Source organism: Melanerpes formicivorus, unplaced genomic scaffold (assembly GCF_026170545.1).
Source record: "Melanerpes formicivorus ecotype bairdi unplaced genomic scaffold, bMelFor1.0.p_v2 SCAF_34, whole genome shotgun sequence".
NCBI lineage: Eukaryota > Metazoa > Chordata > Aves > Piciformes > Picidae > Melanerpes > Melanerpes formicivorus.
In genome coordinates this window covers 3,938,194-3,966,191 of record NW_027142386.1, presented here as the reverse complement: position 1 = coordinate 3,966,191, position 27,998 = coordinate 3,938,194, and the positions used below count along the sequence as shown (strand labels likewise).

Below are 27,998 nucleotides of genomic sequence, written 5' to 3'. Positions count from 1 at the left end.
GCGGGCAGGGCCGGGCGGCAGGCGGCAGCTGGCCGCTGAAGGGAGCAGGGCAGCCCCCGCGGCTGCAGAAATTCCCTGCCGGGGTTTGTCGGTCACTGGGACGACTGAGGACTGGAGCAGTGATCTTCCCCCAGCTCCTCTCCCTGCCTACAGCTTTCTGCTGAGGTCAGCTCAGACCTGAGACCTAAAGAATCCTGGAGTCAGAGTGGGTTGGGTTGGATCATGGAGCCCAAACCTGATGCCAGCACTGCCAAGGCACCACTAAACCATGGCCCTCAGCACCACCCCTCCACAGCTTTGAAACCCCTCCAGGGATAGGGACTCCACCACTGCCTTGGGCAGGCTGGGCCAGGCCTGGACAATCCTCAAGGGGAAGACATTTTTCCTCATGTCCAAGCCAAGCCTGCCCCGGGGCAACCTGAGAACATTTCCTCTTGTCCTATCCCTTGTTCCTTGGCAGAAGAGATCAACCCCCACCTGGCTCCAGCCTTTCAGGGAGTTGTAAAGAGCCAGAAGGTTTCCCCTCAGCCTCTTTTTCTCCAGGCTGAACAGCCCCAGGTCCCTCAGCTGCTCCTCCCCAGCCCTGTTCTCCAGACCCTTCCCTGGATTCCCTCCCCGCTCTCAGGCACGCCAGATCCCTCCACCCCCCCGGAGTCAGCTCAAAGGAAAACAAGTGGCAGCTGAAACCAGGCCAAGCTGATCCAATCCATCTGTGTTAACTGAACACCAAAGGCTGCTGGATGTGGAGGGCCAAGGCCATGCCATGGAGCACACACATCATGCACAGCAGGTGGGCTGGCAGCTCCTCCAAGCCTTCCTCCCCTCCCCACACACTGCTCCTCACAGCATCCTGCCGGAGGATGTGGAGATGCTGTGGGTCACGCTCAGCCCTTTGGAGGCCAGATGCTTTCCACCTTGCAGCACAGCTTCTCCCCCACTAGCAGCAGGGGCAGAGGCTCCAGATGGGTAGCACAGGGAAGGGAACTGGCTGCTGGATGATGTCTCAAAGTCACTCAGGGGAGGTCCCCGGCTGGGTACTGCGTAACGGCGACGTCACAGGGCACTCGGCTTTGGCAAGGACTTCAGACTGCTCTGAGAAGTGTGGAGGCAATGGGTGTGGTGAGCTTTGAGGACTGGAGTGGCAAAAGCTGCTAGAGTCTTGTCTCAGAGGGGTGGTGGCCCTCCAGAGCCTTCACACAACACACTGCAGGCAGAGACTCCTCCATGGCAGCACCAGCAACAAGCTGACCCCGAGCCCTCACTGGGCAGCCCAAGGGCTCTCACCCAGGAGATGGAATCCAGACACCCTCTCCACTGCTGGAATGAAGAAGCTTCGGCAGAGCAGTGCCACATCCCCTGAAATGCTGAAATAGGGGTTGCCAAAGGAGCCTGGGACCCTTCTGACCTCACTGGAAAAAGACCTGAGAACCAGCCAGCAGGACTCCCTCTGGCTCAGCAGCACGAAGCTCTTGGATGGGGTGAGAGGGGTTAGGAAGGTTCCATCTTTAGACTACAGCAAAGGCTTCTCCACTCCAGCCAGCAGGACTCTCTCTGGCTCAGCAGAGAGAAGCTCTTGGATGGGGTGAGAGGGGTGAGGAAGGTTCCATCTTTAGACTACAGCAAAAACTTCTCAGCTGCACTGAGCCAACAGCAACCCAGAGAGAAGAGCAAAACAGAGCACAGCTCAGTCTGGGCAAGCCCCACTTTGGAAAGCACTTGGAGAGGTTTCCACACCTCAAGTTTGCAGCAAATCACAGGGAACCCCTCCCCCACCTCCTGCCAAGAAGCTGTTCAAGCCATAGCTCAGAGTATTAAACAACCAGTGTTAGCTTCTGCCTTTGGACTTCCACTCAGCTTTTTCCCACACCCTGGACCTCAGCCCCACTTTGCCAGCCCCACACCAGGCACTGAGGCTTCCAGGCGCTCCCAGTGAGGTCAGGGAAGTGATCTCACCGTGGCTCCTGGGGGAGGAAGGGGCAGGGGCACTACACAGTAGAAATCACCTGCTACAGGAGGGCAAACCCCCAAATTCCCTAGGCCTAGAAGGAAGGTGGGGAAGGGTCTTCTGTCAGTGCTTAAGGCAAGAGGCCTATCGGAGATCCATCAGGACCACGTCTCTCTCGACCACGGACACATGGTTGCAGGTCTGGAAGGGAGGGGAAGAGGAAGAGAAAAGGTTACTGAGATGTTCCCACAGCTCAGGTGAGTCTCCCCTGCAGCCAGGATCCTTCTCAGAGCAGCCCTCCCAGACCAGGAGCATATCCTGCCTGGTGCCACACAGCGGCAGGACACAAACCCAACTCTCTGCCTTTCTCTCCAACACAAACCTGGACCTGTTTCTGCAGAGCACTGCCCTGCTCCCACCTCCACCACAGAATGGCCTGGGTTGGAAGGGACCTTAAAGATCATCTACTTCCAGCCCTCTGCCATGGGCAGGGACACCTCCTCACTAGCCCAGGTTGTTCGAGGCCTCATCCAACCTTGGTCTCAAACATTTCCAGGCATGAGATGTCCACAACTTCCCTGGGCAACCCAGTCCAGTGTCTCACCAACCTCCCTGTAAAGAACTTCTTCCCACTGTCCAAACTAACCCACCCTGCTCTAGTTTCAGTTCACTGCCTCTTGTCCTACCACCACAGGCCCTTATCAAGTCCCTCTCCAGCTCTCCTGTAGCTCCCTTCTTGGTGCCACCTGTGCTAACTGCTCAGAAACCTTTGGCACCCCAGCTCTGGAGAGAGCCAAGCCACTGCCAGGCTGACTCTGCAGTCCCAGCCCACAGCCTGGCCCCTCCCCACGGATATAAACTCAAGGGAAGTGTCCAGGGCAGCCCTCCAGCCCCCCCAGTGCCCCTTGGGGTGACTCACTGTGAAGAGAGGAGGGTCTTTGGGGTGTGGGTGGAATCCTTTCTGCCGGCAGGACGAGATCTCCTGCAGGCCATGCTCCGTCAGCTTGAAGAACCCTGTCCTGGAGCAAAGCACAGAGGCTCTGTGCAGCCCAAGCCTCTGCAAACAGCAGCAGCTCTCCCTCTGCCTGAAGGAGCCTGCCTGAGGCTGCACATCCCCAGCCAGAGCAGATGATTGTCTGCCTGGGACACTCCTCTCCACAGCCCTGTGCATGGGTGGGCAACCACAGCCCTGTCATGACCTCCCCCCCGCCCAGCTCAGAGGAGCTGCCAGGTCAGAGCTGCTCCTCTGCTAACACCTTGCTTGTGGGACTTGGCTGCTCATTCCCAGCAGGACACTGAGAGAGGAAGGGTTGTGGTAAACAGCCCTTGGATGCCTTCTGATGAGGTTAGGCCTCACAGCCAGCTGGGGCTTGGAAAGGAGCTCTGGAGCTCACCCAGTCCAAGCCCCCTGCTCCAGCAGGGCACCCACAGCAGCTTGCCCAGCAGCACAATGCCTGGGGGGGTTGCAAGGTCTCCACACAAGGAGACTCCAAAACCTCTCTGGGCAGCCTGCTCCAGGCCTCCAGCACCCTCACAACAAGCAACTTTCTCCTCAGGGGCAAACAGAACCTCCTGGCTGCCACTTTGTGCCCCTTGGCCTGGCCCTGGACACCACTCAGCAGAGCCTGGCCCCAGCCTCTTGCCCCCCACAGCTCCTTCAGCTCTTGCTGAGCATTGCTCAGCTCCCCTCTGGGGCTGCTCTTCTGCATGCTCTCAGCCCCAGGGCTCTCAGCCTTTGCTGCTGCCAGAGCTGCTCCAGGCCCCTCAGCAGCTTCCCAGCCTGCCCTGGACTCTCTCCACCACTTCCCTATCCCTCTGCAACTGGGGAGCCCAGAACTGGACCCAGGATTCCAGCCTGTCCTGTCCCTGGGCACAACCTCCTGCCCAACCTTTTGGTTGTGCCCCACAGGCAGAGGAAAAGGTCTTCCCCACCCCATACTTACTCCTGGTACTTTGGAGAGCACACAATAGCAATGGACTCAGGCAACATCATCTGGTAGGAGCAGTGTGTGTGCAGGTCAACGCTGGAGAGGAAAGCTGTCTGTGTGGGGTGGGTCTGCAACACAGGCACAGAACAGAGAGCAGCTTACAGCAGGGTTAGAGACTTCACCCTCCAATGGCATCTTGTCCAACTCCCTGCACTCAGCAGGGACACCTCCAACTAGAGCAACCTGCCCAGAGCCACATCAAATCTGACCTTGAATGTCCCCAGGGACAGAGCCTCAAGCACCTCCCTGGGCAGCCTGTCCCAGTGTCTCACCACCCTCATGGTGCAGAACTTCCTCCTGAAGTCCAACCTAACTCTGCCCTGCTCCAGTTTCAAACCATTCTCCCTTGTCCTACCCCCACAGCCCCTTCTGAACAGTCCCTCCCCAGCCTGCCTGCAGGTCCCCTGCAGATACTGAAATGCAGCTTGAAGGTGCTCTAAGGTCTCCCTGAAGCCTTCTCTTCTCCAGGCTGAACAGCCCCAACTCTCCCAGCCTGTCCCCAAAGCAGAGGTTCTCCATCCCCCTGATTTTATTTGTGGCCTACTCTGGACCCTCTCCAGCAGGTCCATGTCTCTTTTGGGGGCCCCATAGCTGGACACAGCACTGCAGGTGAGGTCTCAGCAGAGCAGAGGGGCAGGATCCCCTCTCTTGATCTGCTCCCTGCACTGCTTTGGATGCAGCCCAGGCTGTCAAGGAGTGCAAAAGGACCAAGCCTGGCTAGGGAAGGCTGTGACAGAGAAGGGCCACAGCTGCCTGGATGGCACACAGGACATGTTTGCACACACAGTGTTTCTTTTCTGCTCCTCTCTTCCATTTGGAATCACTGCAGCAGGAGCTCTACCTCTCTGGTCATGTCCCACAGAGTCACACTGCCAGGTCCTTGCTTTCACTCCTGTCCCCACAGGGCACTGCTCACCTCACAGCACCACTGGGCACAGAACATCCTGCCAAGGCACTGCTGAGACACCAGAACCCACCAGGACAGCCAAGGCTCTGACTCTTGTACCATTACCTTTGAGGTCTTTTCCAACCTTATTGATTCTATGATTATTGGTGCTCAGGGCCATCCCACAAACCCAAGTGGGGCTGAAGGGCTGGAGAGCAGCCCTGAGGAGAAGGACTTGGGGGTGCAAAGCTGGACAGGAGCTGGCAGCCCAGCATGGCCTGGGCTGATCCCCAGCAGTGTGGGCAGCAGAGGCAGGGAGGGGATTCTGCCTCTCTGCTGAGATTCCCCCTGCAGTGCTGGGGCAGCTCTGGAGTCCACAGCACAGACAGGGACCTGTTGGAGAGGGGCCAGAGAAGGCCACAGCAATGCTGGCAGGGCTGGAAAGGCTCTGAATTGAGGCCAGGCTGAGAGAGTTGGGGCTGTGCAGCCTGGAGAAGGCTCCAGGGAGACCTTCTGGAGGCCTTTCAGGACTAAAAGAGGGCTACAGGAAGGCTGGGGAGGGAGTCTTGATCAGGGAGTGCAGTGACAGGACAGGGAGTGATGGTTTTGAAGTGAAGAGCAGAGACTCAGGCCAGGCAGTAGTAAGAAATTCTTCACTGTGAGGCTGACAAGACCCTGGCCCAGGTTGCTCTGAGAGGTGGGAGATGCCCCAGGTCAAGCACCCTTCCAGGTCAGGCTGTTTGGGACTCTGGAGCAATCTGCTCTATTGCAAGGTGTCCCTGCTGCCTGCAGGCAGGGTGGATCTAAATGATCTTTAAGGTCCTTTCCAACCCAAACCATTCTGTAACACTGTAAGCAGAGCCAGCCAGCACCTCCCCCCTCTCCAGCTGGCAGCTGCATTTCACAGCCTAACTCTGGCTGGAAGGTTTTATCTCTCCTCCTTTTGCTTGGTTTGGGTTTTTTGTTGTTGTTGCCAGGAGCAGCAGCAATGCCCAAGAGATTCCTGAAGGGCCCTGAACACCTCAGGGCCATCCCTGAGGACTTATCACCAAAAGCAGACACCTCCCACGTGCCAGGCACACGCAGCAGGCATCTGTTTGTGAAACCCTGGGAGGCAGCTGCTGCTTTCCAGAGATTCCTCAGCAGCACCAAACATTTTCCTTGGCCCTGATCCCACTGCCAAGGGCTCCGTGGGGACAGGCAGAGGGCAGTGCCGCAGCCAGCCCAGGAATCCACCACCGGCCCAGGCCAGAGCAGCACCGAGCTGGCTGCATGCAGCAGCCCTGCTGTGGGGGACACAACAGTATGGGATGCCCCAACACTGCCTCTGGAGTCAGCTGGATGAAACTTGAGCTTCACACCCAGCATCCAAGGGTCTGAGGCTTTAGGAACAGACCTAAATTTAAAACAGACCTGGATTTGCTCACAGAAATCTCACAAAGCCAAGAGCAAGGTCCTTGCAGCTGGGTCAGGGCAATTCCAAACACTAATCCAGGCTGGATGGAGAATGGCTGCAGAGCAGCCCTGAGGAGAAGGCCTTGGGGGGGCTGGGGGTGCAAAGCTGGACAGGAGTTGGCACTGAGCACTGCCAGCCCAGCCCCAGCCTGGCCTGGGCTGATCCCCAGCAGTGTGGGCAGCAGGGGCAGGGAGGGGATTCTGCCTCTCTGCTGTGCTCTGCTGAGCCCCCCCTGCAGTGCTGGGGCAGCCCTGGAGCCCTCAGCACAGACAGGGAGTTGGTGGAAAGGGGCCAGAGGAGGCCACAGCAATGCTGGCAGGGCTGGAAGGGCTCTGCTGAGGCCAGGCTGAGAGAGTTGGGATTGTGCAGCCTGAAGAGAAGACTCCAGGGAGCCTTCCAGTACCTGAAGGGGCTCCAGGACAGCTGGAGAAGGACTTTGTAGAATGGCCTGGAGGCCAAGGACAAGGAGGGAAGACTTCAGACTGGAAGAAGCTGGATGGAGATTGGACATGAGGAGGAAATTCTTCCCCAGGAGGGTGGTGAGGCTCTGGAACAGGTTGCCCAGAGAAGCTGTGGAGGCTCCAAGCCTGGAAGTGTTGAAAACCAGGCTGGATGAAGCCTTGAGTAACCTGGGCTGGTGGGAGGTGTCCCTGCCCAGGGCAGGGGCATTGGAGCTGGATGATCTTTAAGGTCCCTTCCAACCCAACCCGTTCTGTGACTCTGTAAGCAGAGGCAGAAATCCACCTGGAGGATGCTGCCTGCTCTGTGCTGTCTCCTCTGGCAAGTTCTCCGCCACCAGCCCTGCTCTGTGCATCCCTTTCCAGCTGAATGCCAGGGGGGAATGTGAAGCAGGCAGGGGACTCACATGGATCCAGCCCAGTGTGACAAGGCTGTGCTGGTCCTGGATGAGGAAGAGCTCCTCCTCGCTCTCGGTGTTGCAGTAGTCGGGGCCTGCGTGCTGCTTGGGGACGATGACGTGGGTGATGGTGAACTCGTTCCTCATCTGCAAGGCAGCACAGGGAGGCTGTCACTCCCCCCTTCCCAGCCCCCACCTCCCCCCCAGGCAGCAAGCTCACTGCTGCAGAGGGCATTTCCGATCCTCAGGACGATTCCACATTCTCTGCAGCTTCCTGAAAGGAGGCTGGAGCCAGGTGGGGGTTGGGCTCTTCTCCTTAGCAAGGCACAGGACAAGAGGAAACGGCCTCCAGTTGCCCCAGGGGAGGTTTAGGTTGGACCTTAGAAGAAACTTCTTCACTGAAAGGGGTGTCAAAGCCTCTAAACCACCCAGGGAGGTGGGTGAATCCACATCCCTGGAGGGGTTTCAGACTAAACCTCCCCTGGCACAATTCCAGGCAATTTCCTCTCCTTCTATCACCTGAGACCAGGGAGCAGAAACCAACCCTCAGCTGGCTCCAACCTCCTTTCAGGCAGCTGTAGAGGGCCAGAAGGTCTCCCCTCAGCCACTTCCAGGCTGCCCAAGTCCCTCAGTTGCTCCTCCTCAGCCCTGTTTTCCAGACCCTTCCCCAGCTTTGTTGCTCTTCTCTGGACCTGCTCCAGCCCTCAATGTCCTTCTTGAAGTGAAGAGCCCAAAACTGAACCCAGAACTCAGGGTGTGGTCTCAGCTGTGCCCAGTCTAGGGATTCAATGTGGTGCTGAGGACCATGGTTCAGCCCCAGCCTTGGCAGTGTCAGAGAATGGTTGAGCTGGATGGTCTGAAAGGGCTTTTCCAACCAAAACCATTCTGTGACTCTATAACCCAGGACTTTCTAATCCCTTTCCCTGCCATGCAGAGCATCCACAAGAGCTCAGAGAGATCCTGGACACGCACAAGAAGTGACTCTCTCCACTGCCTAGGAGATGATGCTCCATGATGAAACCACCACCAAGTGTCTGGGAGCAGCTGGATGGCAGAAAGTTGCTACATCAAAGAACTGAATTTCAAAGCAAACTTCTGCAAGCAAAGCAGCCCCAAGGGACCCTGGGGGAAGCAAGCTGGAGCTGCCAGCTGAAACCTGTGCAAACCAACTGCAGGAGAACCAACAGGCTCCAGTTGGTGTTTGCACAGACTTGTCTGGGTGAGGGTCATCCTCCTTCACAGCTGGGACACCTCAGTCCTGAAGCTACCAAAGATATCTCACTGCTGCCTTTCAGGAGATAAAGGAGGCCTAAAGAAAGCTGGGGACAGAGTTGGGAGCAGAGCCTCTAGTGCCAGGCCAAGGGGGGAGGATTTGAACTCAAAGAGGGAGATTCAGACTGGAGAGAAGGGAGAAATGTTTGACACTGAGTGGGGGAAGAGCCTGGCAGAGGTTGCCCAGAGAGGTGAGAGCTGCCCCATGCCTGGCACCATTGCAGGTCAGCTTGTCTGGGGCTGTGAGCAACCTGCTCTGGTTGGGGATGTCCCTGATGACTGCAGGGCTTTGGGCTGGATGACCAACATAAGTTTCCTGGCCTGAAACTGTGCCAGGGGAGGAAAAGTTTCTTTGCTGCAAGAGTGGTTAGGGATTGGCACAGGCTGCCCAGGGAGGTGGTGAAGTCCCCATCCCTGGAGGTGTTCCAGAAACCTGTGGCCATGGCACTTGGGGCCATGGCTTGGTGGCCATGGTGGGGTTGGGTTGATGTTGGACTTGATGATCTTGGAGATCTTTTCCAGCTCAAACAACTCTGTGATTCTGTGACCTTTAAAGGCTCCTTTAACCCAAAGCATTCCATGATCTGACTCTTAAGGCAAGTCACCAGCTGCCTGTCACCAGCAACACAGAAGCTCCTGAGGCAGAGTCATCAGCAGGGCAGAGGAAGCTGAATACCTCCTGGGGCTCAGTAGAGAGCACCTTGCTCAGTGTGAGGAACTCCTAACATGGAAGGGAGGGAAAGGAGAAGCAGAGTCCTATAGAATCACAGCATGGTTCAGGTTGGAAGGGATTTTCAAGATCATCCAGTACCAGGCCCCTGCCATGGGCAGGGACACCTCCCACCAGCCCAGCTTGCTCAAGGCCTCATCCAGCCTGGCCTTGAACACCTCCAAGGAGGGGGCAGCCACAACCCATCCCAGTGTCTCCCCAGCCTCACTCTCAAGAATTTCTTCCTAATCTGCAGTCTCCATCTGCCCTCCTCAAGCTTCCATCCATTCCCTCTCACCCCATCAGTACAAGCCCTTGTTAAAAAGTCCCCTCCCAGCTTTCCTGCAGGCTCCTTTGGAGATCTTCCCCAAAGCCCCCACGGAAGCCTGGGTCATTGGTGAAGCTGCACCACCAGCCTCCTGTGGCAGACATCAGGGGACCTTTACCCCTTTCCAAAGCTATTGCCCACCTTGGCAGCAGCCCCCCTGCACCACTCCAGTGTCAGCCAGGGTCATCAGTAGGGTCCCCACCTTACCAGCTTACCGCAGAGGATCCCACAGGTCTCCACACCCCTGACGGTGTTGGCGTCAGCCAGCTGCAGGAACTTCTGGCAGAGCTCCCTAGGGACAATGACCTGGCGAAGGACATCTAAGCTGGCATCTGTGGGGAGAAGGGGAGCACCATGAGCAGTGCCAGGGGGGCAGGAAGGGTTCCTTAGGGGGGGCCTGAAGGGGCTAGACTGAGACAATTCAGCCTGGAAGCATGAAGTGCTCTCACTTAGAAGAGCAGTGAGAGAGAAATGATGGCCCTGGGACACGCCCTGAGGGACACTCACTACCTCCTTCCAGAGACCTTCAGCAGCATGGCAAACCCCAAGTGTTTTGGTAAAGAAAAGGACACTCCAGCACTTAAAAGCCTCAAAACACTGATTGAGCCCCTTCCAGGTGGGTGGTTCTGCACCAGTGACTCCTTTCCTTCAGGGATATCAAAAAAATATCACTGCAATGAGGTTAAAAATATCCCTGAAAGCAAGAGGAGTCACTGGTCAAGAACCACCCACGTGGAAGGGGCTAAATCAGTGTTTCAGAGCCACAGGTGGCAGAAGAGTGGAATTTCCCCAGCCCACTCGGGGACTAAATCCCATCTCCAACCAGTATCTGAGGGTAGGAAAGCCAAAGAGAGAGAAGTCACTAAGAGAATTCATCAGGTTGGAAAAGACTTTGGAGATCATCCAGTCCAACCTATCACCCAACACCATCTGATCAACTCAACCATGGCACCAAGTGCCACAGCCTAAACACGTCCAGGGTTGGGGACTCCACCACCTCCCTGGGCAGCACATCCCAATGGCCAATCTCTCTTTCTCCTCACCTCCAGCCTAAACCTCCCCTGGCACAGCTTGAGACTGTGTCCTCTTGTTCTGGTTGCCTGGGAAAAGAGACCAACCCCCACCAGGCTCCAACCTCCCTTCAGGGAGTTGGAGAGAGCAAGAAGGTCTCCCCTGAGCCTCCTCTTCTCCAGGCTAAGCAACCCCAGCTCCCTCAGCCTCTCCTCATAGGGCTGTGCTCCAGACCCATCCCCAGCTTTGTTGCCCTTCTTTGGACACCTTCCAGCAACTCAATATCTTTCCTAAACTGAGATTGTAGACCCCAGACCAGCAGAGAGGCTGGGCTGCAGAAGTGTGTGTGTGGTGCAAGAGTTCTCAGCCCTGCAAACCTTTCCTGGCCGAGGAGGAGACCACCCAGAGGGGATGGAGCCATGGTGAGACACTTCCCACAGCCTCCCAGCCAAAGCAGCTCCTCAGCTTGTTTGGCTCAGCCCCAGCTAAGGGAGCAGGGTGCAGTGAGAGGTACTAACTGTTGTTTGTGCTCCCCAGGGCGCTTGGTTTCAAAGATCTGTCCACAACAGGAGGCCTGGAGGAGACAGTTCCTGCTGAGGGGCTGGCAGGGGACACTGGAGAGGCAGGAACCGCTGGGATCAGATCAGTGGGAGGCTTCTCCACCCCAGGGATGAGAGGTCCATCCAGAGCCTCAGGCCTTGGCTCTGGCTTTCCAAACTCCTGCACTATCCTCAGGCGTTCCTTCTCCAGCTCCTGGCGGCGAATCATCTCCTCAAAGGCCTGAAACTGCTCTTGCTCTGCCTGCTGCTGCTTCATCAGGGCCACTCGGCTCCTCTCCTCCTCCAGCTGCTGCTGCAAGGCCAAGCTGCGAGCAAATTCCAGCTCCTTCTCCTTCTGCAGGGAGAAACAAGCCAGGGGACATCAGCAGGCAGGGGAACACCAGCAGGGGATGAAGTCTCTGCACTGCAGACCCTCAGCAAGCCCAGACTGCTTGGAAAGGCTCTGCAGAACATAAACCTGCAAGGAAGGTTCAGCTTGCAACACAGAGATCCCCACTCCCAGCAGCAGCCAGAGCAGGGCAGAGCTGCTGCCTCACCCTCCCCTCCTCCAGAGGAACACAATTCCAGGTTGATTTTCTTCTGCCCTGTCTTTAAAAATCACTTCTCCAGGTTGATTTCACAGATGGCATTGGGTTGAAAGGGACCCTCCAAGGTCATCCTGTCCAAGCCCCCTGTACTCAGCAGGGACATCTCCAACTGGAGCAGGCTGCCCAGGGACGCAGCCAGCCTGATCTTGAATGTCTCCAGGGATTGGGCCTCAGCCTGTCTCAGTGTCTCCCCAGCCTCACTGTGCAGAGCTTCCTCCTGATGTCCAACCTAACTCTGCCCTGCTCCAGCTTCAAGCCATTGCCCCTTGGCCTAGCCCCACAGCCCCTTCTGAACAGTCCCTCCCCAGCCTGCCTGTAGCTCCCCTGCAGCTATTGAAATGCAGCTCTAAGGTCTCCCTGGATCCCTCTCTTCTTCACCTTGAAGAGCCCCAATTCTTTCAGCCTATCTTCCTCTCTACCCTGTCTCTAAAATCACCTCTTGCAGTCTTCTGCTTTGCTCACAGAACCTCAGATCCTTGCCCATGCTGAGTTTCTGGGTCAGACTTCATGTTGGGACAGAGAGCAAAAAAAAGCCCAACCCAACAACTGTCCAGGCTCAGGATGAAGAATGAGAAGGGCCAGAGGGATACCTGTGACAAATCCCCCTGCACAATGGCAGCACAGACACAAGCAGGGCAGCCCTGTGATGAGGCTGGACCCTGCAAGCTGGGGTTTCACATTCCAGAGCACTCAGGGAGCCCTGGAGACTCCCCCTCTTCCAAACCCTTTGCGGCCGAGTGCCTTCTGGGGAGCACAGGCCTCCAGTCTCCTCTCACTCACCTTCTGCTCCTTGTACTTAGCATAGTCCTTGGTGTACCTCTTTAACAGCTCCTCCTTGAGCTCTTCCGCTCTGGGGAAAGCTACTTCCTTCAGCTTCTGAAGGGAGGAAGCAGAGGCGTGAGTGTGACAGCCCCAAGGCAAGACAAACCACCCCCAGACAGACCAAAGAACCAATGCAGCACCCAGAGATCATGAAGCAGCTGCTTGTTCACAAGGCAGGAAGGGCCAAGCAGCTCCACCACCAGCTGAGGACAGGCTGCATGCTGTGACCAGGGGTGCACTGACAGCTCCACCACCACCACTCAGCAAGAGCTCTCCTGGTCAAGGTTGAGGAGTGGTAGCTCCTTGAGCCTGGGAGCTGCCTCCAAGGACCTCCTGGCAAAGCCAACATGCTCAGCACCCAGCTGCCCGGCACAGCACCCAGCCGCCGCGCGCAGCACCCAGCCGCCGCGCGCAGCACGCACAGCACCCAGCCGCCACGCTCAGCACATGCAGCACTCAGCTGCCACACTCAGCACATGCAGCACCCAGCCTCCACACTCAGCATGCTCAGCACCCAGCCACCCCGCACAGCACCCTGCCGCCCCACGCAGCGTGCTCAGCACCCAGCCGCCCCGCGCGTAGCACGCTCAGCACCCAGCCGCCCCGCGCAGCACCCAGCCGCCCCGCGCAGCACATGCAGTACCCAGTTGCCACACTCAGCACCCAGCCGCCGCGCTCAGCATACTCAGCACCCAGCCACCCCGCGCAGCGTGCTCAGCACCCAGCTGCCACGTGCAGCACCCAGCCACCCCGCTCAGCACACTCAGCACCCAGCCGCCCCGCTCAGCACCCAGCCGCCCCGCTCAGCACACTCAGCACCCAGCCGCCCCGTGCAGCACGCTCAGCACCAGCCGCTGCGCTCAGTACCCAGCCGCCCCGCGCAGCACCCAGCCGCCGCACGCAGCATGCTCAGCACCCAGCTGCCCTGCGCAGCACGCTCAGCACCCAGCTGCCCTGTGCAGCACGCTCAGCACCAGCCGCCCTGTGCAGCACGCTCAGCACCCAGCTGCCCTGCGCAGCACGCTCAGCACCAGCCGCCCTGCGCAGCACGCTCAGCACCCAGCCGCCCTGCTCAGCACGCTCAGCACCCAGCCGCCCTGCGCAGCATGCTCAGCACCCAGCCGCCCTGCTCAGCACGCTCAGCACCCAGCTGCCCTGCGCAGCACGCTCAGCACCCAGCTGCCCTGCGCAGCACGCTCAGCACCAGCCGCCCTGCTCAGCACGCTCAGCACCCAGCCGCCCCGCGCAGCACGCTCAGCACCCAGCCATCGCGCTCAGCACGCTCAGCACCCAGCTGCCCTGCTCAGCACGCTCAGCACCAGCCGCCCTGCGCAGCACGCTCAGCACCAGCCGCCCCGCGCAGCACGCTCAGCACCCAGCCATCGCGCTCAGCACGCTCAGCACCCAGCCGCCCCGCGCAGCACGCTCAGCACCCAGCCATCGCGCTCAGCACGCTCAGCACGCTCAGCACCAGCCGCCCTGCGCAGCACGCTCAGCACCAGCCGCCCCGCGCAGCACGCTCAGCACCCAGCCATCGCGCTCAGCACGCTCAGCACCCAGCCGCCCGCGCAGCACGCTCAGCACCCAGCCATCGCGCTCAGCACGCTCAGCACCCAGCTGCCCCGCGCAGCACGCTCAGCACCAGCCGCCCTGCGCAGCACGCTCAGCACCAGCCGCCCCGCGCAGCACGCTCAGCACCCAGCCGCCCCGCACAGCACGCTCAGCACCCAGCCGCCCCGCGCAGCGTGCTCAGCACTCAGCCGCCCCGCGCAGCACGCTCAGCACTCAGCCGCCCCGCGCAGCACGCTCAGCACCCAGCCGCCCCGCGCAGCACCCAGCCGCCGCGCGCAGCGTGCTCAGCACTCAGCCGCCCCGCGCAGCACGCTCAGCACCCAGCCGCCCCGCACAGCACGCTCAGCACCCAGCCGCCCCGCGCAGCGTGCTCAGCACTCAGCCGCCCCGCGCAGCACGCTCAGCACCCAGCCGCCCCGCGCAGCACGCTCAGCACCCAGCCGCCCCGCGCAGCACGCTCAGCACCCAGCCGCCCCGCACAGCACGCTCAGCACCCAGCCGCCCCGCGCAGCGTGCTCAGCACTCAGCCGCCCCGCGCAGCACGCTCAGCACTCAGCCGCCCCGCGCAGCACGCTCAGCACCCAGCCGCCCCGCGCAGCACGCTCAGCACCCAGCCGCCCCGCACAGCACGCTCAGCACCCAGCCGCCCCGCGCAGCGTGCTCAGCACTCAGCCGCCCCGCGCAGCACGCTCAGCACTCAGCCGCCCCGCGCAGCACGCTCAGCACCCAGCCGCCCCGCGCAGCACCCAGCCGCCGCGCGCAGCGTGCTCAGCACTCAGCCGCCCCGCGCAGCACGCTCAGCACCCAGCCGCCCTGCGCAGCACGCTCAGCACCAGCCGCCCTGCTCAGCACGCTCAGCACCCAGCCATCGCGCTCAGCACGCTCAGCACCCAGCTGCCCTGCTCAGCACGCTCAGCACCAGCCGCCCTGCGCAGCACGCTCAGCACCAGCCGCCCCGCGCAGCACGCTCAGCACCCAGCCATCGCGCTCAGCACGCTCAGCACCCAGCCGCCCCGCGCAGCACGCTCAGCACCCAGCCATCGCGCTCAGCACGCTCAGCACGCTCAGCACCAGCCGCCCTGCGCAGCACGCTCAGCACCAGCCGCCCCGCGCAGCACGCTCAGCACCCAGCCATCGCGCTCAGCACGCTCAGCACCCAGCCGCCCGCGCAGCACGCTCAGCACCCAGCCATCGCGCTCAGCACGCTCAGCACCCAGCTGCCCCGCGCAGCACGCTCAGCACCAGCCGCCCTGCGCAGCACGCTCAGCACCAGCCGCCCCGCGCAGCACGCTCAGCACCAGCCGCCCCGCGCAGCATGCTCAGCACCAGCCGCCCCGCGCAGCACGCTCAGCACCCAGCCATCGCGCTCAGCACGCTCAGCACCCAGCCGCCCGCGCAGCACGCTCAGCACCCAGCCATCGCGCTCAGCACGCTCAGCACCCAGCTGCCCCGCGCAGCACGCTCAGCACCAGCCGCCCCGCGCAGCACGCTCAGCACCCAGCCGCCCCGCACAGCACGCTCAGCACCCAGCCGCCCCGCGCAGCGTGCTCAGCACTCAGCCGCCCCGCGCAGCACGCTCAGCACCCAGCCGCCCCGCGCAGCACGCTCAGCACCCAGCCGCCCTGCTCAGCACCCAGCCGCCCCGCGCAGCATGCTCAGCACCCAGCCGCCCCGCTCAGCACACTCAGCACCCAGCCGCCCCGCGCAGCACGCTCAGCACCCAGCCATCGCGCTCAGCACGCTCAGCACCCAGCCGCCCGCGCAGCACGCTCAGCACCCAGCCATCGCGCTCAGCACGCTCAGCACCCAGCCGCCCGCGCAGCACGCTCAGCACCCAGCCATCGCGCTCAGCACGCTCAGCACCCAGCTGCCCCGCGCAGCACGCTCAGCACCAGCCGCCCCGCGCAGCACGCTCAGCACCCAGCCGCCCCGCACAGCACGCTCAGCACCCAGCCGCCCCGCGCAGCGTGCTCAGCACTCAGCCGCCCCGCGCAGCACGCTCAGCACCCAGCCGCCCCGCGCAGCACCCAGCCGCCGCGCGCAGCGTGCTCAGCACTCAGCCGCCCCGCGCAGCACGCTCAGCACCCAGCCGCCCCGCGCAGCACGCTCAGCACCCAGCCGCCCTGCTCAGCACCCAGCCGCCCCGCGCAGCATGCTCAGCACCCAGCCGCCCCGCTCAGCACACTCAGCACCCAGCCGCCCCGCGCAGCACGCTCAGCACCCAGCCGCCCCGCGCAGCACGCTCAGCACCCAGCCGCCCTGCTCAGCACCCAGCCGCCCCGCGCAGCATGCTCAGCACCCAGCCGCCCCGCTCAGCACACTCAGCACCCAGCCGCCCCGCGCAGCACGCTCAGCACCCAGCCGCCCCGCGCAGCACGCTCAGCACCCAGCCGCCCCGCGCAGCACGCTCAGCACCCAGCCGCCCTGCTCAGCACCCAGCCGCCCCGCGCAGCACGCTCAGCACCCAGCCGCCCTGCTCAGCACCCAGCCGCCCCGCGCAGCATGCTCAGCACCCAGCCACCCCGCTCAGCACACTCAGCACCCAGCCGCCCCGCGCAGCACCACCCAGCCGCCCCGCGCAGCACGCTCAGCACCCAGCCGCCCCGCTCAGCACGCTCAGCACCCAGCCACCATGCATGGAAAAACTCAGGGCTCTTTAACCACCAAGAGAACCACAGACAGACTCCCAGGATGCCAGGTTGGAAGGGACCCCAAGCATCACCTGATCCAACCTTTCCAGGTGATAGTGGAGCTGAAAGGAGGGGGCACAGCCCCCTGGCAAGCTGAGGAAAGGACACCCCAGCGCTCAGCAGAAAGCAAACTGGATAGCCCCAGGCAGCCCAGGGCAGGGGTAAGGAGAACCCAAACCAGAACTCCCAAGGTGTTAGGACAGCCTGGCTGGGGCCAAGGCTTCTCAAGGTTTATACAGAGCCAGGAAAACCCAAGGTTGATGACCTCCAAGCATGTCCAGCAGCAGCTGCTGAGGACCTGGCAAGGTAGCCACTCACTTTGACTGTCTCTCTCTTCTCAGGTATGACAGCAGCTTTGTAATCACGGTGCTGGGGCAGCTTCTCTATGAAGAGCCTGAAAAGCAGAGCGAAACTGACTCCTGAGCCCAGCAGGGAGGGACAAAGTCCATACTCTCAGTGACATTTCTGGGAGTCTGGCTCACCCCCTTCCAGCACTGTCCCCTGGCTCTGTCACCTCCCTGGGCCTTGTGCTCCTCACCAGCAGGACAGTCTCTGCCTTTCTGCATCAGGCAACGGCCTCCTGAGATCTTCATGGAATGGTTTGGGTTGGAAGGGACCTTCAAGATCATCCAGTTCCAACCCCCTGCCATGGGCAGGGACACCTTCCACCAGAGCCCAGGTTGCTCAAGGCCTCATCCAGCCTGGACTTGAACACCTCCAGGGAGGGGACATCCACAAACTCCCTGGGCAACCTGTTCCAGTCTCTCCTCACTCTCAACAATTTCTTCCTCATCTCCAGTCTCAATCTGCCCTCTTCCAGCTCAAATCCATTGCCCCCTGTCCCTCTGGCTCATGGCACACAGGAGATCTCATCTGGTCATAGAATCACAGAATGCAGCAGTTTGGAAGGGACCTTCAAAGGTCATCTTGTCCAACCCCACTGCAACAAGCAGGGACACCTCCAGCTGGATCAGGTTGGGCCCATGGGAGACTTTTCTTCCACCTGGACTGTGCAGATGATCCTCAGGGATAAACATTAATAGCTACTCTAAAACACCAAGAATGATGTCAGCAATCCAGGAAGGTCCTTGGGCACCTGCCTGCACCTCTGAGAACAGCCAAGGGCATTGAAACCAAGCTCAAGGACTCACTGCTCACTTTGACCTTCTGCATGGAGGAACAAACATTTAGGGCTAGAGATGGAGAAATCAGCTCAGCCCAGCCCATGAAAAGAGAAAACTCGGAGGGAAGCTACAAGCAAACTCACAACATCCAAAAGGAGCCTTTTGGCTCAGTCCTCTGGGAAAATGAAGGACTTTATGCAACCCTGAATGCTCCTGGTTGCCAAAGAGATGCTGAGGATGCTCTCAGCAGAGACCATAAGCTCAGCAGAATCCTGCTGAGACCCCAGTGAGACTTGGAGAGGCTGAGAGCTGGGCAGAGAGCAACCTGCTGAGGGTCAGCAAGGAGGGGAGCAGGGTCCTGCAGCTGGGCAGGAAGAAGAAGCTGCAGCAGCACAGGCTGGGAGGGGATCTGCTGGAGAGCAGCCCCAAGGAGAAGGAGCTGGCAGTGCTGCTGGGCAGCAAGGGCTGCAGGGCACAGCAATGTGCCCTGGGGGCCAAGAAGGCCAAGGGGGTCCTGGGGGCATTCAGAGGAGTGTGGCCAGCAGGGCCAGGGAGCTTCTCCTCCCCCTCTGCTCTGCCCTGCTGAGGCCACACCTGGAACATTGCATCCAGCTCTGGGCTCCCCAGTTGAGCAGGGACAGGGAGCTGCTGGAGAGAGTCCAAGGGAGGGCTGCAAGGCTGCTGAAGGGACTGCGGCACTGCCTGGGGAGGAGAGGCTGAGAGCCCTGGGGGTGCTAAGTGTGGAGAGGAGGCTGAGAGGGATCTGATCAATGTCTCTCAAGAGCTGAGGGCTGGGGGGCAGGAGGGAGGGGACAGGCTCTGCTCAGCTGCACCCTGGCACAGGCCAAGGGGCAAGGGATGGAAAGTGCAGCCCAGGAGGCTGCAGCTCAGCATGAGGAGGAACTTCTGCACTGGGAGGCTCCCAGAGGCCTGGAGCAAGCTGCCCAGAGAGGTTGTGGAGTCTCCTTGTGTGGAGCCTTTCTATTCCTGCCTGGATGCGTTCCTGTGTGCCCTGTGCTGGATTCTCTGCTCCTGCTCTGGCAGGGGGCTTGGACTTGATGATCTCCTGAGGTCCCTTCCAACCCCTGACATCCTCTGATCTGTGATCCTGTGACCTTGTCACAGCCTGGAGCCATGGGGAAGCTGCCATTCCACCCTAAACACCCAGCCAGGACCCGCTCCCAGCTGGTGGCTGTGAAGTAGGTCACTGTGCTGAGGAGACAAAACAAGGCTGTGAGCACTGCCAACAGCTAGCAGATTCAAATGGAAGGGATTAATTAAGAAGGATTAAGAGCAGATGCTGGCCTGGAGAGGATGGAAAAACCAGCAGAGACAGCTGGGGTTCCACAAGTCAGGAAGGGGGTAGTAAAAAAGTGGGCAGCAGGATGAGAGGAGGAGGAGGAGGAGGACTCAAGCAGGCAGAGGAAGACTCTGGGGCAAGAGCAGGCAGCGAGAGGCTGCGGTAGGTCAGGGCCAGTTTGTGTTTCCTTCCCACAGCCCAGCTGAGGCTTGGCAAGGCTGCAAGCCCAGGAGTTTGGGGCTTGTTCAAAGCTCCCCCTGCTCCCCAGCCCTGTGGAGGAGCAGCTGTTTGGCACTGAGCAGCCCCAGCAGAGGAGATGTTCAGCGCCGCTCCGGCACGCAGGCCAAGGCAGCGTCTGCAGAGCCCCCTGCAACGCCCCCCCCCAAACCTCTGGAGCCATCCCCTCACAGCCTGCAGCTCCCAGCCACGGGGAACAAAGCAGGAGCCCAAACACCACCAAAGAGAGTCACATTTTTACTCTTTTCCCATCTCATTTGGCCCTAACAAAAGCAAAGTCAGGCTGGTGGTGCCACAAAGAGAACATCCCCCCAGAGCCAGGCAGAAGCAGCTGTTGAGGAAGGCAAGGGAGCAGATGGCCTACAAAGTGATAAGGAACTTGCGTTGAAAGTCCAGCCTGGTTCTTCTCAGAGACAGCCCTACCACCCTCCAGCCCCACTGAGGGCTGGGCAACAAGCTGTGCTTCTGCACAAGAAAGATGAGGAGCTGCTGGAGAGGGGCCAGAGGAGGCCACAGCAATGCTGGCAGGGCTCTGCTGGGAGGCCAAGGGTTGTGCAGCCTGGAGAGGAGAAGGCTCCAGGGAGACCTTAGAGCTGCCTTCCAGTACCTGGAGGGGCTCCAGGACAGCTGGAGAGTAGCTTTGTACAAAGGCCTGGAGTGACAGGACCAGGGGTGATGGCTTCAGACTGGAAGAAGCTGGATGGGGATTGGACATGAGGAGGAAATTCTTCCCCAGGAGGGCGGTGAGGCTCTGGAACAGGTTGCCCAGAGAAGCTGAGGAGGCTCCAAGCCTGGAATTGCTGAAAGCCAGGCTGAAGGAGGCCTTGAGCAGCCAGGGCTGGTGGGAGGTGTCCCTGCCCATGCCAGGGGGGTTGGAACTGGCTGAGCTTTAGGTCTCTTCCAACCCAACCCATTCAATGCCTCGAAGCCAATCACAGCACTGACTGCAGCTGGGGAGGCAGAACGCTGGGCCCACTGCTAGACAGGGTGGAGCAGATCAAGTCATGTGAGAGGCTCCAGATACCAATCACTTTCTGGGTCACACCCCTGGGGAAGGACATCTAGAAAACAACCTCCTGAAGCCTACTGCTGCAGTCAGAGAACTGAGGTGGTGACAGGAAGCTCAGACCTTCAGATAACCAAGAAGAGCAAAGCTGGGGAAGGGTCTGGAGAGCAGGGCTGGGGAGGAGCAGCTGAGGGAGCTGGGGGTGTTCAGCCTGGAGAAGAGGCTGAGGGGAGGCCTCATTGCTTTCTATACTTCCCCAAAAGGAGGCTGGAGGGGGGGGGGGCTTGGGCTCTTCTTCTCCCTGGTATCAGGTGATAGAACAAGAGGAAATGACCTGGAATTGTGCCAGGGGAGGGTTAAGTTAGACACTAGGGAAGGTTTCTCTGCTGCAAGAGTGGTCAGGGATTGGCACAGGCTGCCCAGGGAGGTGGTGGAGTCCCCACCCCTGGAGCTGTTCCAGAACCCTGTGGCCATGGCAGCTGGGGCCATGGCTTGGTGGCCCTGGTGGTGCTGGGCTGATGTTGGGCTGAGTGATCCCAGAGAGCTTTTCCAACCCCATGCCATCCTGTGTTTCTATGCCAATCCAGGGCAGAAGCTGACATTCATCAGCACAGGAGGAATCACACCCCTGAGGGAAGGGTTTTTGTCCCTTCCTGGCAGCCCAGCAGCCTGCTCAGCACAGATGCCAGGAGCATTTGAAAGCTGCTGCAGAGAACCCAGGCCAGCACCCATCTGTGCCACAGCAGGAGAGCCAAGGTGCCCTCAGCTCCTTTGTTTAAAGAGTTTCTCCTCCAGCTACGTAGCAGCCTGGAAACCTTCCCAAGGGTTTCACACTTCCCAGTCTGGGCACTTGCTGTGATGCCCATAAAAGCTCAGCAAGTGCAAGGCAGGAAGCAAAGCTAATCCCAGAAAAATGTGTTGGGCTTCAGGGGCAGGAATCCTGCACATGGGGGCAGGGAGATGCCCACTGAGATGCCACCAGGCTCTGGGCAAGCAGGCAGCAGGGGCACAGCAGAGGGGCACTGGGTGGAACTGGGAGAGGCCTTTGGGGAAGGAAGCTACAAGACCAGGATGCTCTGTGCCACTGTGAGGCTGTCAGCACCCACAGGCACCAGCTGCAGGAGCTGCTCTGGGTGCTCAGACACCATCCAGACCTGACACCACCTCACCACAGTGTGCTCCAGCTCAGCACTGGGGATTCAGCCCCAGGATGGCTCCTTCCTGGGCAAGAGTATTTGGCTCTGCACTTGGAGGCCTGGAGCAGGCTGCCCAGGGAGGTTGTGGAGTCTCCTCTGGAGACTTTCCAAACCCACCTGGATGCATTCCTGTACAGACTGCCTTGGGTGACCCTGCTTTTGACTGGCTGATCTCTGGAGATCCCTTTCAACCCCCAACATCCTGTGATTCTGTGTGTAGGCCCTCAGCTGGGGACTCCACAGCTGAACACCACACAGGGTCTCGGCTGGCTTTAGAGGTGATCTGGGGCTGTCTAGAAAGGTGCTCAGTACTCAAGGAACTCAACAATTGCTTGGCTTTAGGTTCTTTGGACCCAGAACTCTTCCCTGTGTCCCTCCTGGAACAGTTTGTGTATGTGTGTGTGTGTTTAGGGTAGGGAGAGATTATACTCTGAGATGTGAAACAAGTAGGGCCAGCTCTGGAGTCCTCAGCACAGCACAGACCTGTTGGAACAGGGCCAGAGGAGGCCACAGCAATGCTGGCAGGGCTGGAAGGGCTCTGCTGTGAGGCCATGCTGAGAGGGTTGGGGTTGTTCAGCCTGCCAAAGAGAAGGCTCCAGGGAGACCTTCTGATGGCCTTGCAGGACAGAGAGGCTGATCAGAAAGCTTGAGACAGAGTTTTGAGCAGGGCCTGTTGTGACAGGCCAAGGGGGATGGTTTTGAACTAAAAGAGGCAGATTCAGAGTGGAGAGAAGGGAGAAATGTTGGACACTGAGAGTGGGGAGAGCCTGGCCCTGGTTGCCCAGAGAGGTGAGCGCTGCCCCATCCCTGGCACAGCTGCAGGTCAGGTTGGTTGGGGCTGTGAGCTCTAGCTGCTGACTGGATGACCTTGAAAGGTTCCTTCCAACCCACACCAGCCTGGGGTTCCAGGACTGTATGAACCAAACCTACAGGTTTGGTTTGAACCTGCACCTGAAGGAGGAAGCCAGAGCTGTAGTAACCTGAGTGTAAAAGAGCTCCTCCTCCAAAGGTGGTTCATTATAGAACCCACCAACCAGCCCCCATCCTTTCCTGGCAGTCACCTGATACTGAGGTGCTTGCCCACAGCCCCCTGGCCATCCACACTGAGGTCACCACCAACCCTGCAACAGCTGAGGCCACTCCAACCACCCTGCAGTGACAAACACCAGGAAGCTCTGACACAGAGGGAGCCAAAACCTCCCTGCTGCTGACAGAAGGCTCCACCAGCAGAGGGGACAGAGGGACAGAAGATCAACCTGGCTTCAGAGGGAACCTCCCGACCAGGGAGGGTTCAAAGGGAACCTCCTCCAGGCTCAACCCCCCCCAGCTCCCTCAGCTGCTCCTCCCCAGCCCTGTTCTCCAGACCCTTCCCCAGCTTCTTTGCCCTTCCCTGGCCCTGCTCCAGCCTCTCAATGTCCTTCTTGGAGAGAGGAGCCCAAAAACCAAACCCAGTACTCAAGCTGTGACCTCTCCAGTGCTGAATACAGGGAGGACAGGCCCTGCCCTGCTCCTGCTGGCCACACCACTGCTGCTGCAAGCCAGGCTGCTGGGGGACTTCTTGGCTACCTGGCCTCATCATCAGCTGGCCAGAGGTATCCAACCTGATCCGGGAGGGGGGGAGAGAGGGAAGGCGGGGGGGGGGAGGAGGGGGAGAGGGAAGGCGGGGAGGGGAGGAGGGGGAGAGGGAAGGCGGGGGGGGGGAGGAGGGGGAGAGGGAAGGCGGGGGGGAGGGGGAGAGGGAAGGCGGGGGGGAGGGGGAGAGGGAAGGCGGGGGGGAGGGGGAGAGGGAAGGCGGGGGGGAGGGGGAGAGGGAAGGCGGGGGGGAGGGGGAGAGGGAAGGCGGGGGGGAGGGGGAGAGGGAAGGCGGGGGGGAGGGGGAGAGGGAAGGCGGGGGGGAGGGAGGGAGAGGGAAGGCGGGGGGGAGGGAGGGAGAGGGAAGGCGGGGGGGAGGGGGAGAGGGAAGGCGGGGGGGAGGGGGAGAGGGAAGGCGGGGGGGAGGGGGAGAGGGAAGGCGGGGGGAGGGGGAGAGGGAAGGCGGGGGGGAGGGAGGGAGAGGGAAGGCGGGGGGGAGGGAGAGGGAAGGCGGGGGGGAGGGGGGGAGAGGGAAGGCGGGGGGGGAGGGAGGGAGAGGGAAGGCGGGGGGGAGGGGGAGAGGGAAGGCGGGGGGGAGGGGGGGAGAGGGAAGGCGGGGGGGAGGGAGGGAGAGGGAAGGCGGGGGGGGAGGGAGGGAGAGGGCAGGGCGGAGGCAGGGCAGGGGCAGCCCGCAGCCTTACGTGATGTACTTATTGTAGAGGATGAAGGCGCGCTCGGGGTTGCCCTCCTCGGCGTAGACCGCGGCCATGCGCAGGATCTCCACGCCGGAGCGGAAGTAGCGCCGGGGGGGGATGTCCTCGTTGACCTCCACGGCGCTGCCCGCCTGGATCAGCCTCCGCAGGCGCTCCTCCGGGGGCAGGCCGGCCTCCGCCTGGTCGGGCATGGCCGCACGCATCCGCGCTGCCCGGCAGCCCGGGGAATGCTGCTGGGGGGGAAAGGGGAGGCAGAGAGTCGTGGAGCTGTTGGGCTTGGCAAAGGCCTCCGGAATCACCCAGCCCAACGTCAACCCAGCGCCACCATGGCCACCAAACCCTGGCCCCAAGTGTCATGGCCACAGCGCTCTGGAACACCTCCAGGGATGGGGACTCCGCCGCCTCCCTGGGCAGCCTGTGCCAACCCCTGACCACTCTGGCAGCAGAGAAACTTTTCCTCATTGCCAGCCTGACCTCCCCTGGTGCAACCCGAGGCCACTTCCTTTCCACCTATCACCTGATACGAGGGAGAAGAGCCCAACCTCCACCTCACTGCCACCTCCATTCAGGGAGTTGTGGAGAGCAATGAGGTCTCCCCTCAGCCTCCTCTTCTCCAGCCTCAACACCCCCAGCTACTCCCTCAGCTCCTCCTCCACAACCCTGTTCTCCAGACCCTTCTCCAGCTTTATTGCCCCGCTCTGGGCCTGCTCCAGCCCTCAGTGTCCTTCTGGGAGGTGCTCAAAAGTGAACCCAGAACTCTTGAACACCTCCAGGGGTGGGGACTCCACCACCTGCCTGGGCAGCCTGTGCCAATCCCTGACCACTCTGGCAGCAGAGAAACTTTTCCTCATTGCCAGCCTGACCTCCCCTGGTGCAACCCGAGGCCACTTCCTTTCCACCTATCACCTGATACGAGGGAGAAGAGCCCAACCTCCGCCTCACTGCCACCTCCTTTCAGGGAGTTGTGGAGAGCAATGAAGTCTCCCCTCAGCCTCCTCTTAGAATAGAATAAACCAGGTTGGAAGAGACCTTCAAGATCATCGTGTCCAACCCATCAACTCTTCTCCAGCCTCAACACCCCCAGCTACTCCCTCAGCTCCTCCTTCACACCACTATTCTCCAGACCCTTCTCCAGCTCTATTGCCCTGCTCTGGGCCTGCTCCAGCCCTCAATGTCCTTCTGGGAGGGGCTCAAAAGTGAACCCAGAACTCTTGAACACCTCCAGGGGAGGGGACTCTACCACCTGCCTGGGCAGCCTGTGCCAACCCCTGACCACTCTTTCCAGCACAAAGCAGGGAACTCATGGAGTCTCCTCAGGAATGTCCCTCCTTGACAGAAATCATCCCCCCTCAGCAGAGAGCTGTTTAATACAGGGGCCAAGCTAGGTTCTGAGGGAAGAAGTTGGGAGAAGCTCAGGTCCTTATGGGCACAGTTTGGGTTTTACCTTTACAACCTGAAAGTTGACCAGAAATTCAAGCTCAGTCCTTGGTAACTGATTTCAAGCCATCCAGAGGGGTCAGATCCATTCAGAAGAATCTGACCAGGCTGGGTCCACTTCTGAGGCCAATGGGATGAGGTTGAACAAGGCCAAGGGCTGGGTCCTGCCCGTGGGTCACAACCCCAGGAAGGCTCCAGGCTGGGGGCAGAGCGGCTGGAAACTGCCTTGTGGGGAAGGCTCTGGGGGTGCTGGGTGCCAGCAGCTGGAGAGGAGCCAGGGGGTGCCCAGGTGGCCAAGAAGGTCACCAGCAGCCTGGCCTGGAGCAGCAATGGTGTGGGCAGCAGGAGCAGGGCAGGGGTTGTGCCCCCAGGGTGGGCACTGGGAAGGCCACAGCTTGAGTGCTGGGCTCAAGGTTGGGCCTCTCACTCCAAGAAGGAATTGAGGGCTGGAGCAGGGCCAGAGAAGGGCAACAAAGCTGGGGAAGGGTTGGTCTCTGCCCTAGTAACAAGGCACAGAACAAGAGGAAATGTCCTCAAGTTGCATCAGGGGAGGTTTAGGTTGGACATCAGAAGAAACTTCTTCACTGGAAAGGTTCTCAAAGACTGCAACAGGCTGCCCAAGGAGGTGGTGGAGCCCACATCCCTGGAGGGAGTTTGAAAGCTGTGGTGCTGAGGGACATGGTTTAGCTCCAGCCATGGCAGAGTTAGAGAATGGTTGGAGCTGATTGTTTCAAAGATCTTGTCCAACTCAAACCATTCTGAGACTCAATGATCCAAATCCCACTCACAGCAGTGCTTCCTTCCCAGCTGTCTCTCCACACAACACAACCAGGGCTGATCTCTAGTCTGGGGGGAGGTGGCCAAAGTGCTTCACCCAGGCTTGAGTAGAAGCAGCTTCACAAGGTGTTTCCAACACGTCAGCATGCACCATTCTCACAGCAGTGAGAAGAGGAGAGAGCTAAAGGTCACCTTTGCAGCCACTGCTGCTCAGCAGAGCTGTCCTTACCCAACAAGCTCCATCCCAAACTGCTCCCTGCCTGGGCACAGCCTCTCTGCCCTGTGCTGTGGGAGGCACACCCCAGGAATGCACCTCGACCTGATCCCCCTGTCTGCCTCCAACAAAGCCCTTCTCACCCACAGCCCCTTGGCACAAGCCCATAAATTCAAAGTGGAGGAACCACTGTGACTGTTTGAAGGGCCAGAATCATTGAAAGGTTTAGGCTGGAAGGGACCTTCAAGATCATCCAGTTCCAACCACCAAGCCATGGGCAGGGACACCTCCCACCAGCCCAGGTTGCTCAAGGCCTCATCCAACCTGGCTCTGAACACCTCCAGGCAGGAGGCAGCCACAGCCTCCCTGGGCAACCTGTTCCAGTCTCTCCACACCCTCACTCTCAATAATTTCTTCTTCATCTTCAGTCTCAGTCTCCCCTCTTCCAGCTCAAAGCCATTGCCCTTTATCCTACCACTACAAGCCCTTCCCAGCTTTCTTGTAGGCTGCCTTCAATCCTCTCTCTTGCTGCTGCAAGAGCACTTCTCCCTTGGAAAAGTCACCCTGGTGTGGTGTAAGGTTTAACCTCTCTAGGAAATCACAGACCTGAATCCAGAGCACCTTGAAAGCCTTCCTGCAACCCAAGTGCCACACACACGAGGTTATGATTTACTCCAGTGCCTTCCTAAAGAGGGGAAAGGTCCTGAGCTAAGCCAAGCACTACTAAAAGATCCTGAGCAGTGGAGGAGTTGCCTTTCTGGGGTTACCTCAGGGCAGAAGCCCCCTTTTAAGGCAGTCAGTCCCATGTTTCCCAGCCCACATCCTGGGGTGGCCTCCATAGGCCTCTTGCCCCAAATAAGGGCTGGGGGATTGAGTCCTGCCAGAGGTTGCTGTGCCAAATTGCTCACTTATGGGGTGTGACAGAGCCACAGCTCAGAGTGGGCTTCAGCTTCTCCACCTCACTGGAGAAGGAGCTTGTACATGGGGAGCAGGGGGTAGGTTTGGTTGCTCTCCCAAGCCAGAGCTCTCAGTCATCCCAATCCAAAGCTCACCTGCCAAGTTCCACAGCTCTCCCCTCAACACAGAACAGACACCACCCGTGCAGCATAACTCCTGATGGCCCCGACCCAGAGCCCCCCTTCTAATTCCTGCAGCACCCCTCGAGATAAAGACAACGCCTAAACCACAGATGCCCTCCAGCCACTGAATGCCACGAGAGGGAAAGATTTCTGCCCCCCCCCAATAAATGAGAGCCCTCCAGAACTCTCACAGCCCTTGCCGTGAAAGGCAAGAGCAGAGAAGCTCCCAAGACTGCTTGTCCCTCCCAGAAGAGCCTCTCCCTGCCCTTCCCCTCTAAATAAGGCCCCCACGGGCTCCCAGCCGCACACAACACGACCAGGGAAGCCCCAGAGCGGACACCCTTTGCTGAGGGAAAGACATCCACAGCCAGAGCCCTTCAGGACCGGCGCCCCATGAGGGGAATGCCGATAAGACACACCCACCCCTCCTCCAGCGCAGCCTGCCTGGCTCGGCCCCCACACGAGAGGAAGAGGACCCCCCCCCCGCCCGCCCTCTCCCGCAGCCTGAGGCCCGGCCCTGACCTGGAGCCGCCAGCCGCCGCTTCCCCTCGGCGCTTCCGGGTTCGTTGCCCCAACGCCGGCAGCCCCGCCCCGCCCCTTTCAACAGCCAATCAGAAGCCGCCGCAACATCCTGGCACGTTCCACCGCCCTCACTTCCGCC

The 27,998-nt window shown here is 60.2% G+C and overlaps 1 protein-coding gene across 2 annotated transcripts; it reads right to left on the bottom strand.

The window, feature by feature from the left end:
* Positions 1–692: 692 nt before the first annotated feature.
* Positions 693–27,939, bottom strand: STAMBP (STAM binding protein). Of its 2 annotated transcripts, none has more exons than XM_068156505.1 (10): positions 27,860–27,939; positions 23,819–24,063; positions 17,001–17,076; positions 12,379–12,474; positions 10,970–11,345; positions 9,648–9,772; positions 7,141–7,278; positions 3,889–4,001; positions 2,865–2,964; positions 693–2,146 (listed from the first exon to the last, which is right to left on the bottom strand). In XM_068156505.1, exons 2-10 carry the CDS (start codon positions 24,031–24,033, stop codon positions 2,090–2,092), a joined length of 1,296 nt encoding a protein of 431 aa, XP_068012606.1. In that variant the 5' UTR covers positions 24,034–24,063; positions 27,860–27,939; the 3' UTR covers positions 693–2,089. The 2 variants fall into 2 exon arrangements, with proteins under 2 accessions (XP_068012606.1, XP_068012607.1); XM_068156506.1 differs by having other exon boundaries at positions 23,819–24,060; positions 27,860–27,932.
* Positions 27,940–27,998: the final 59 nt, after the last annotated feature.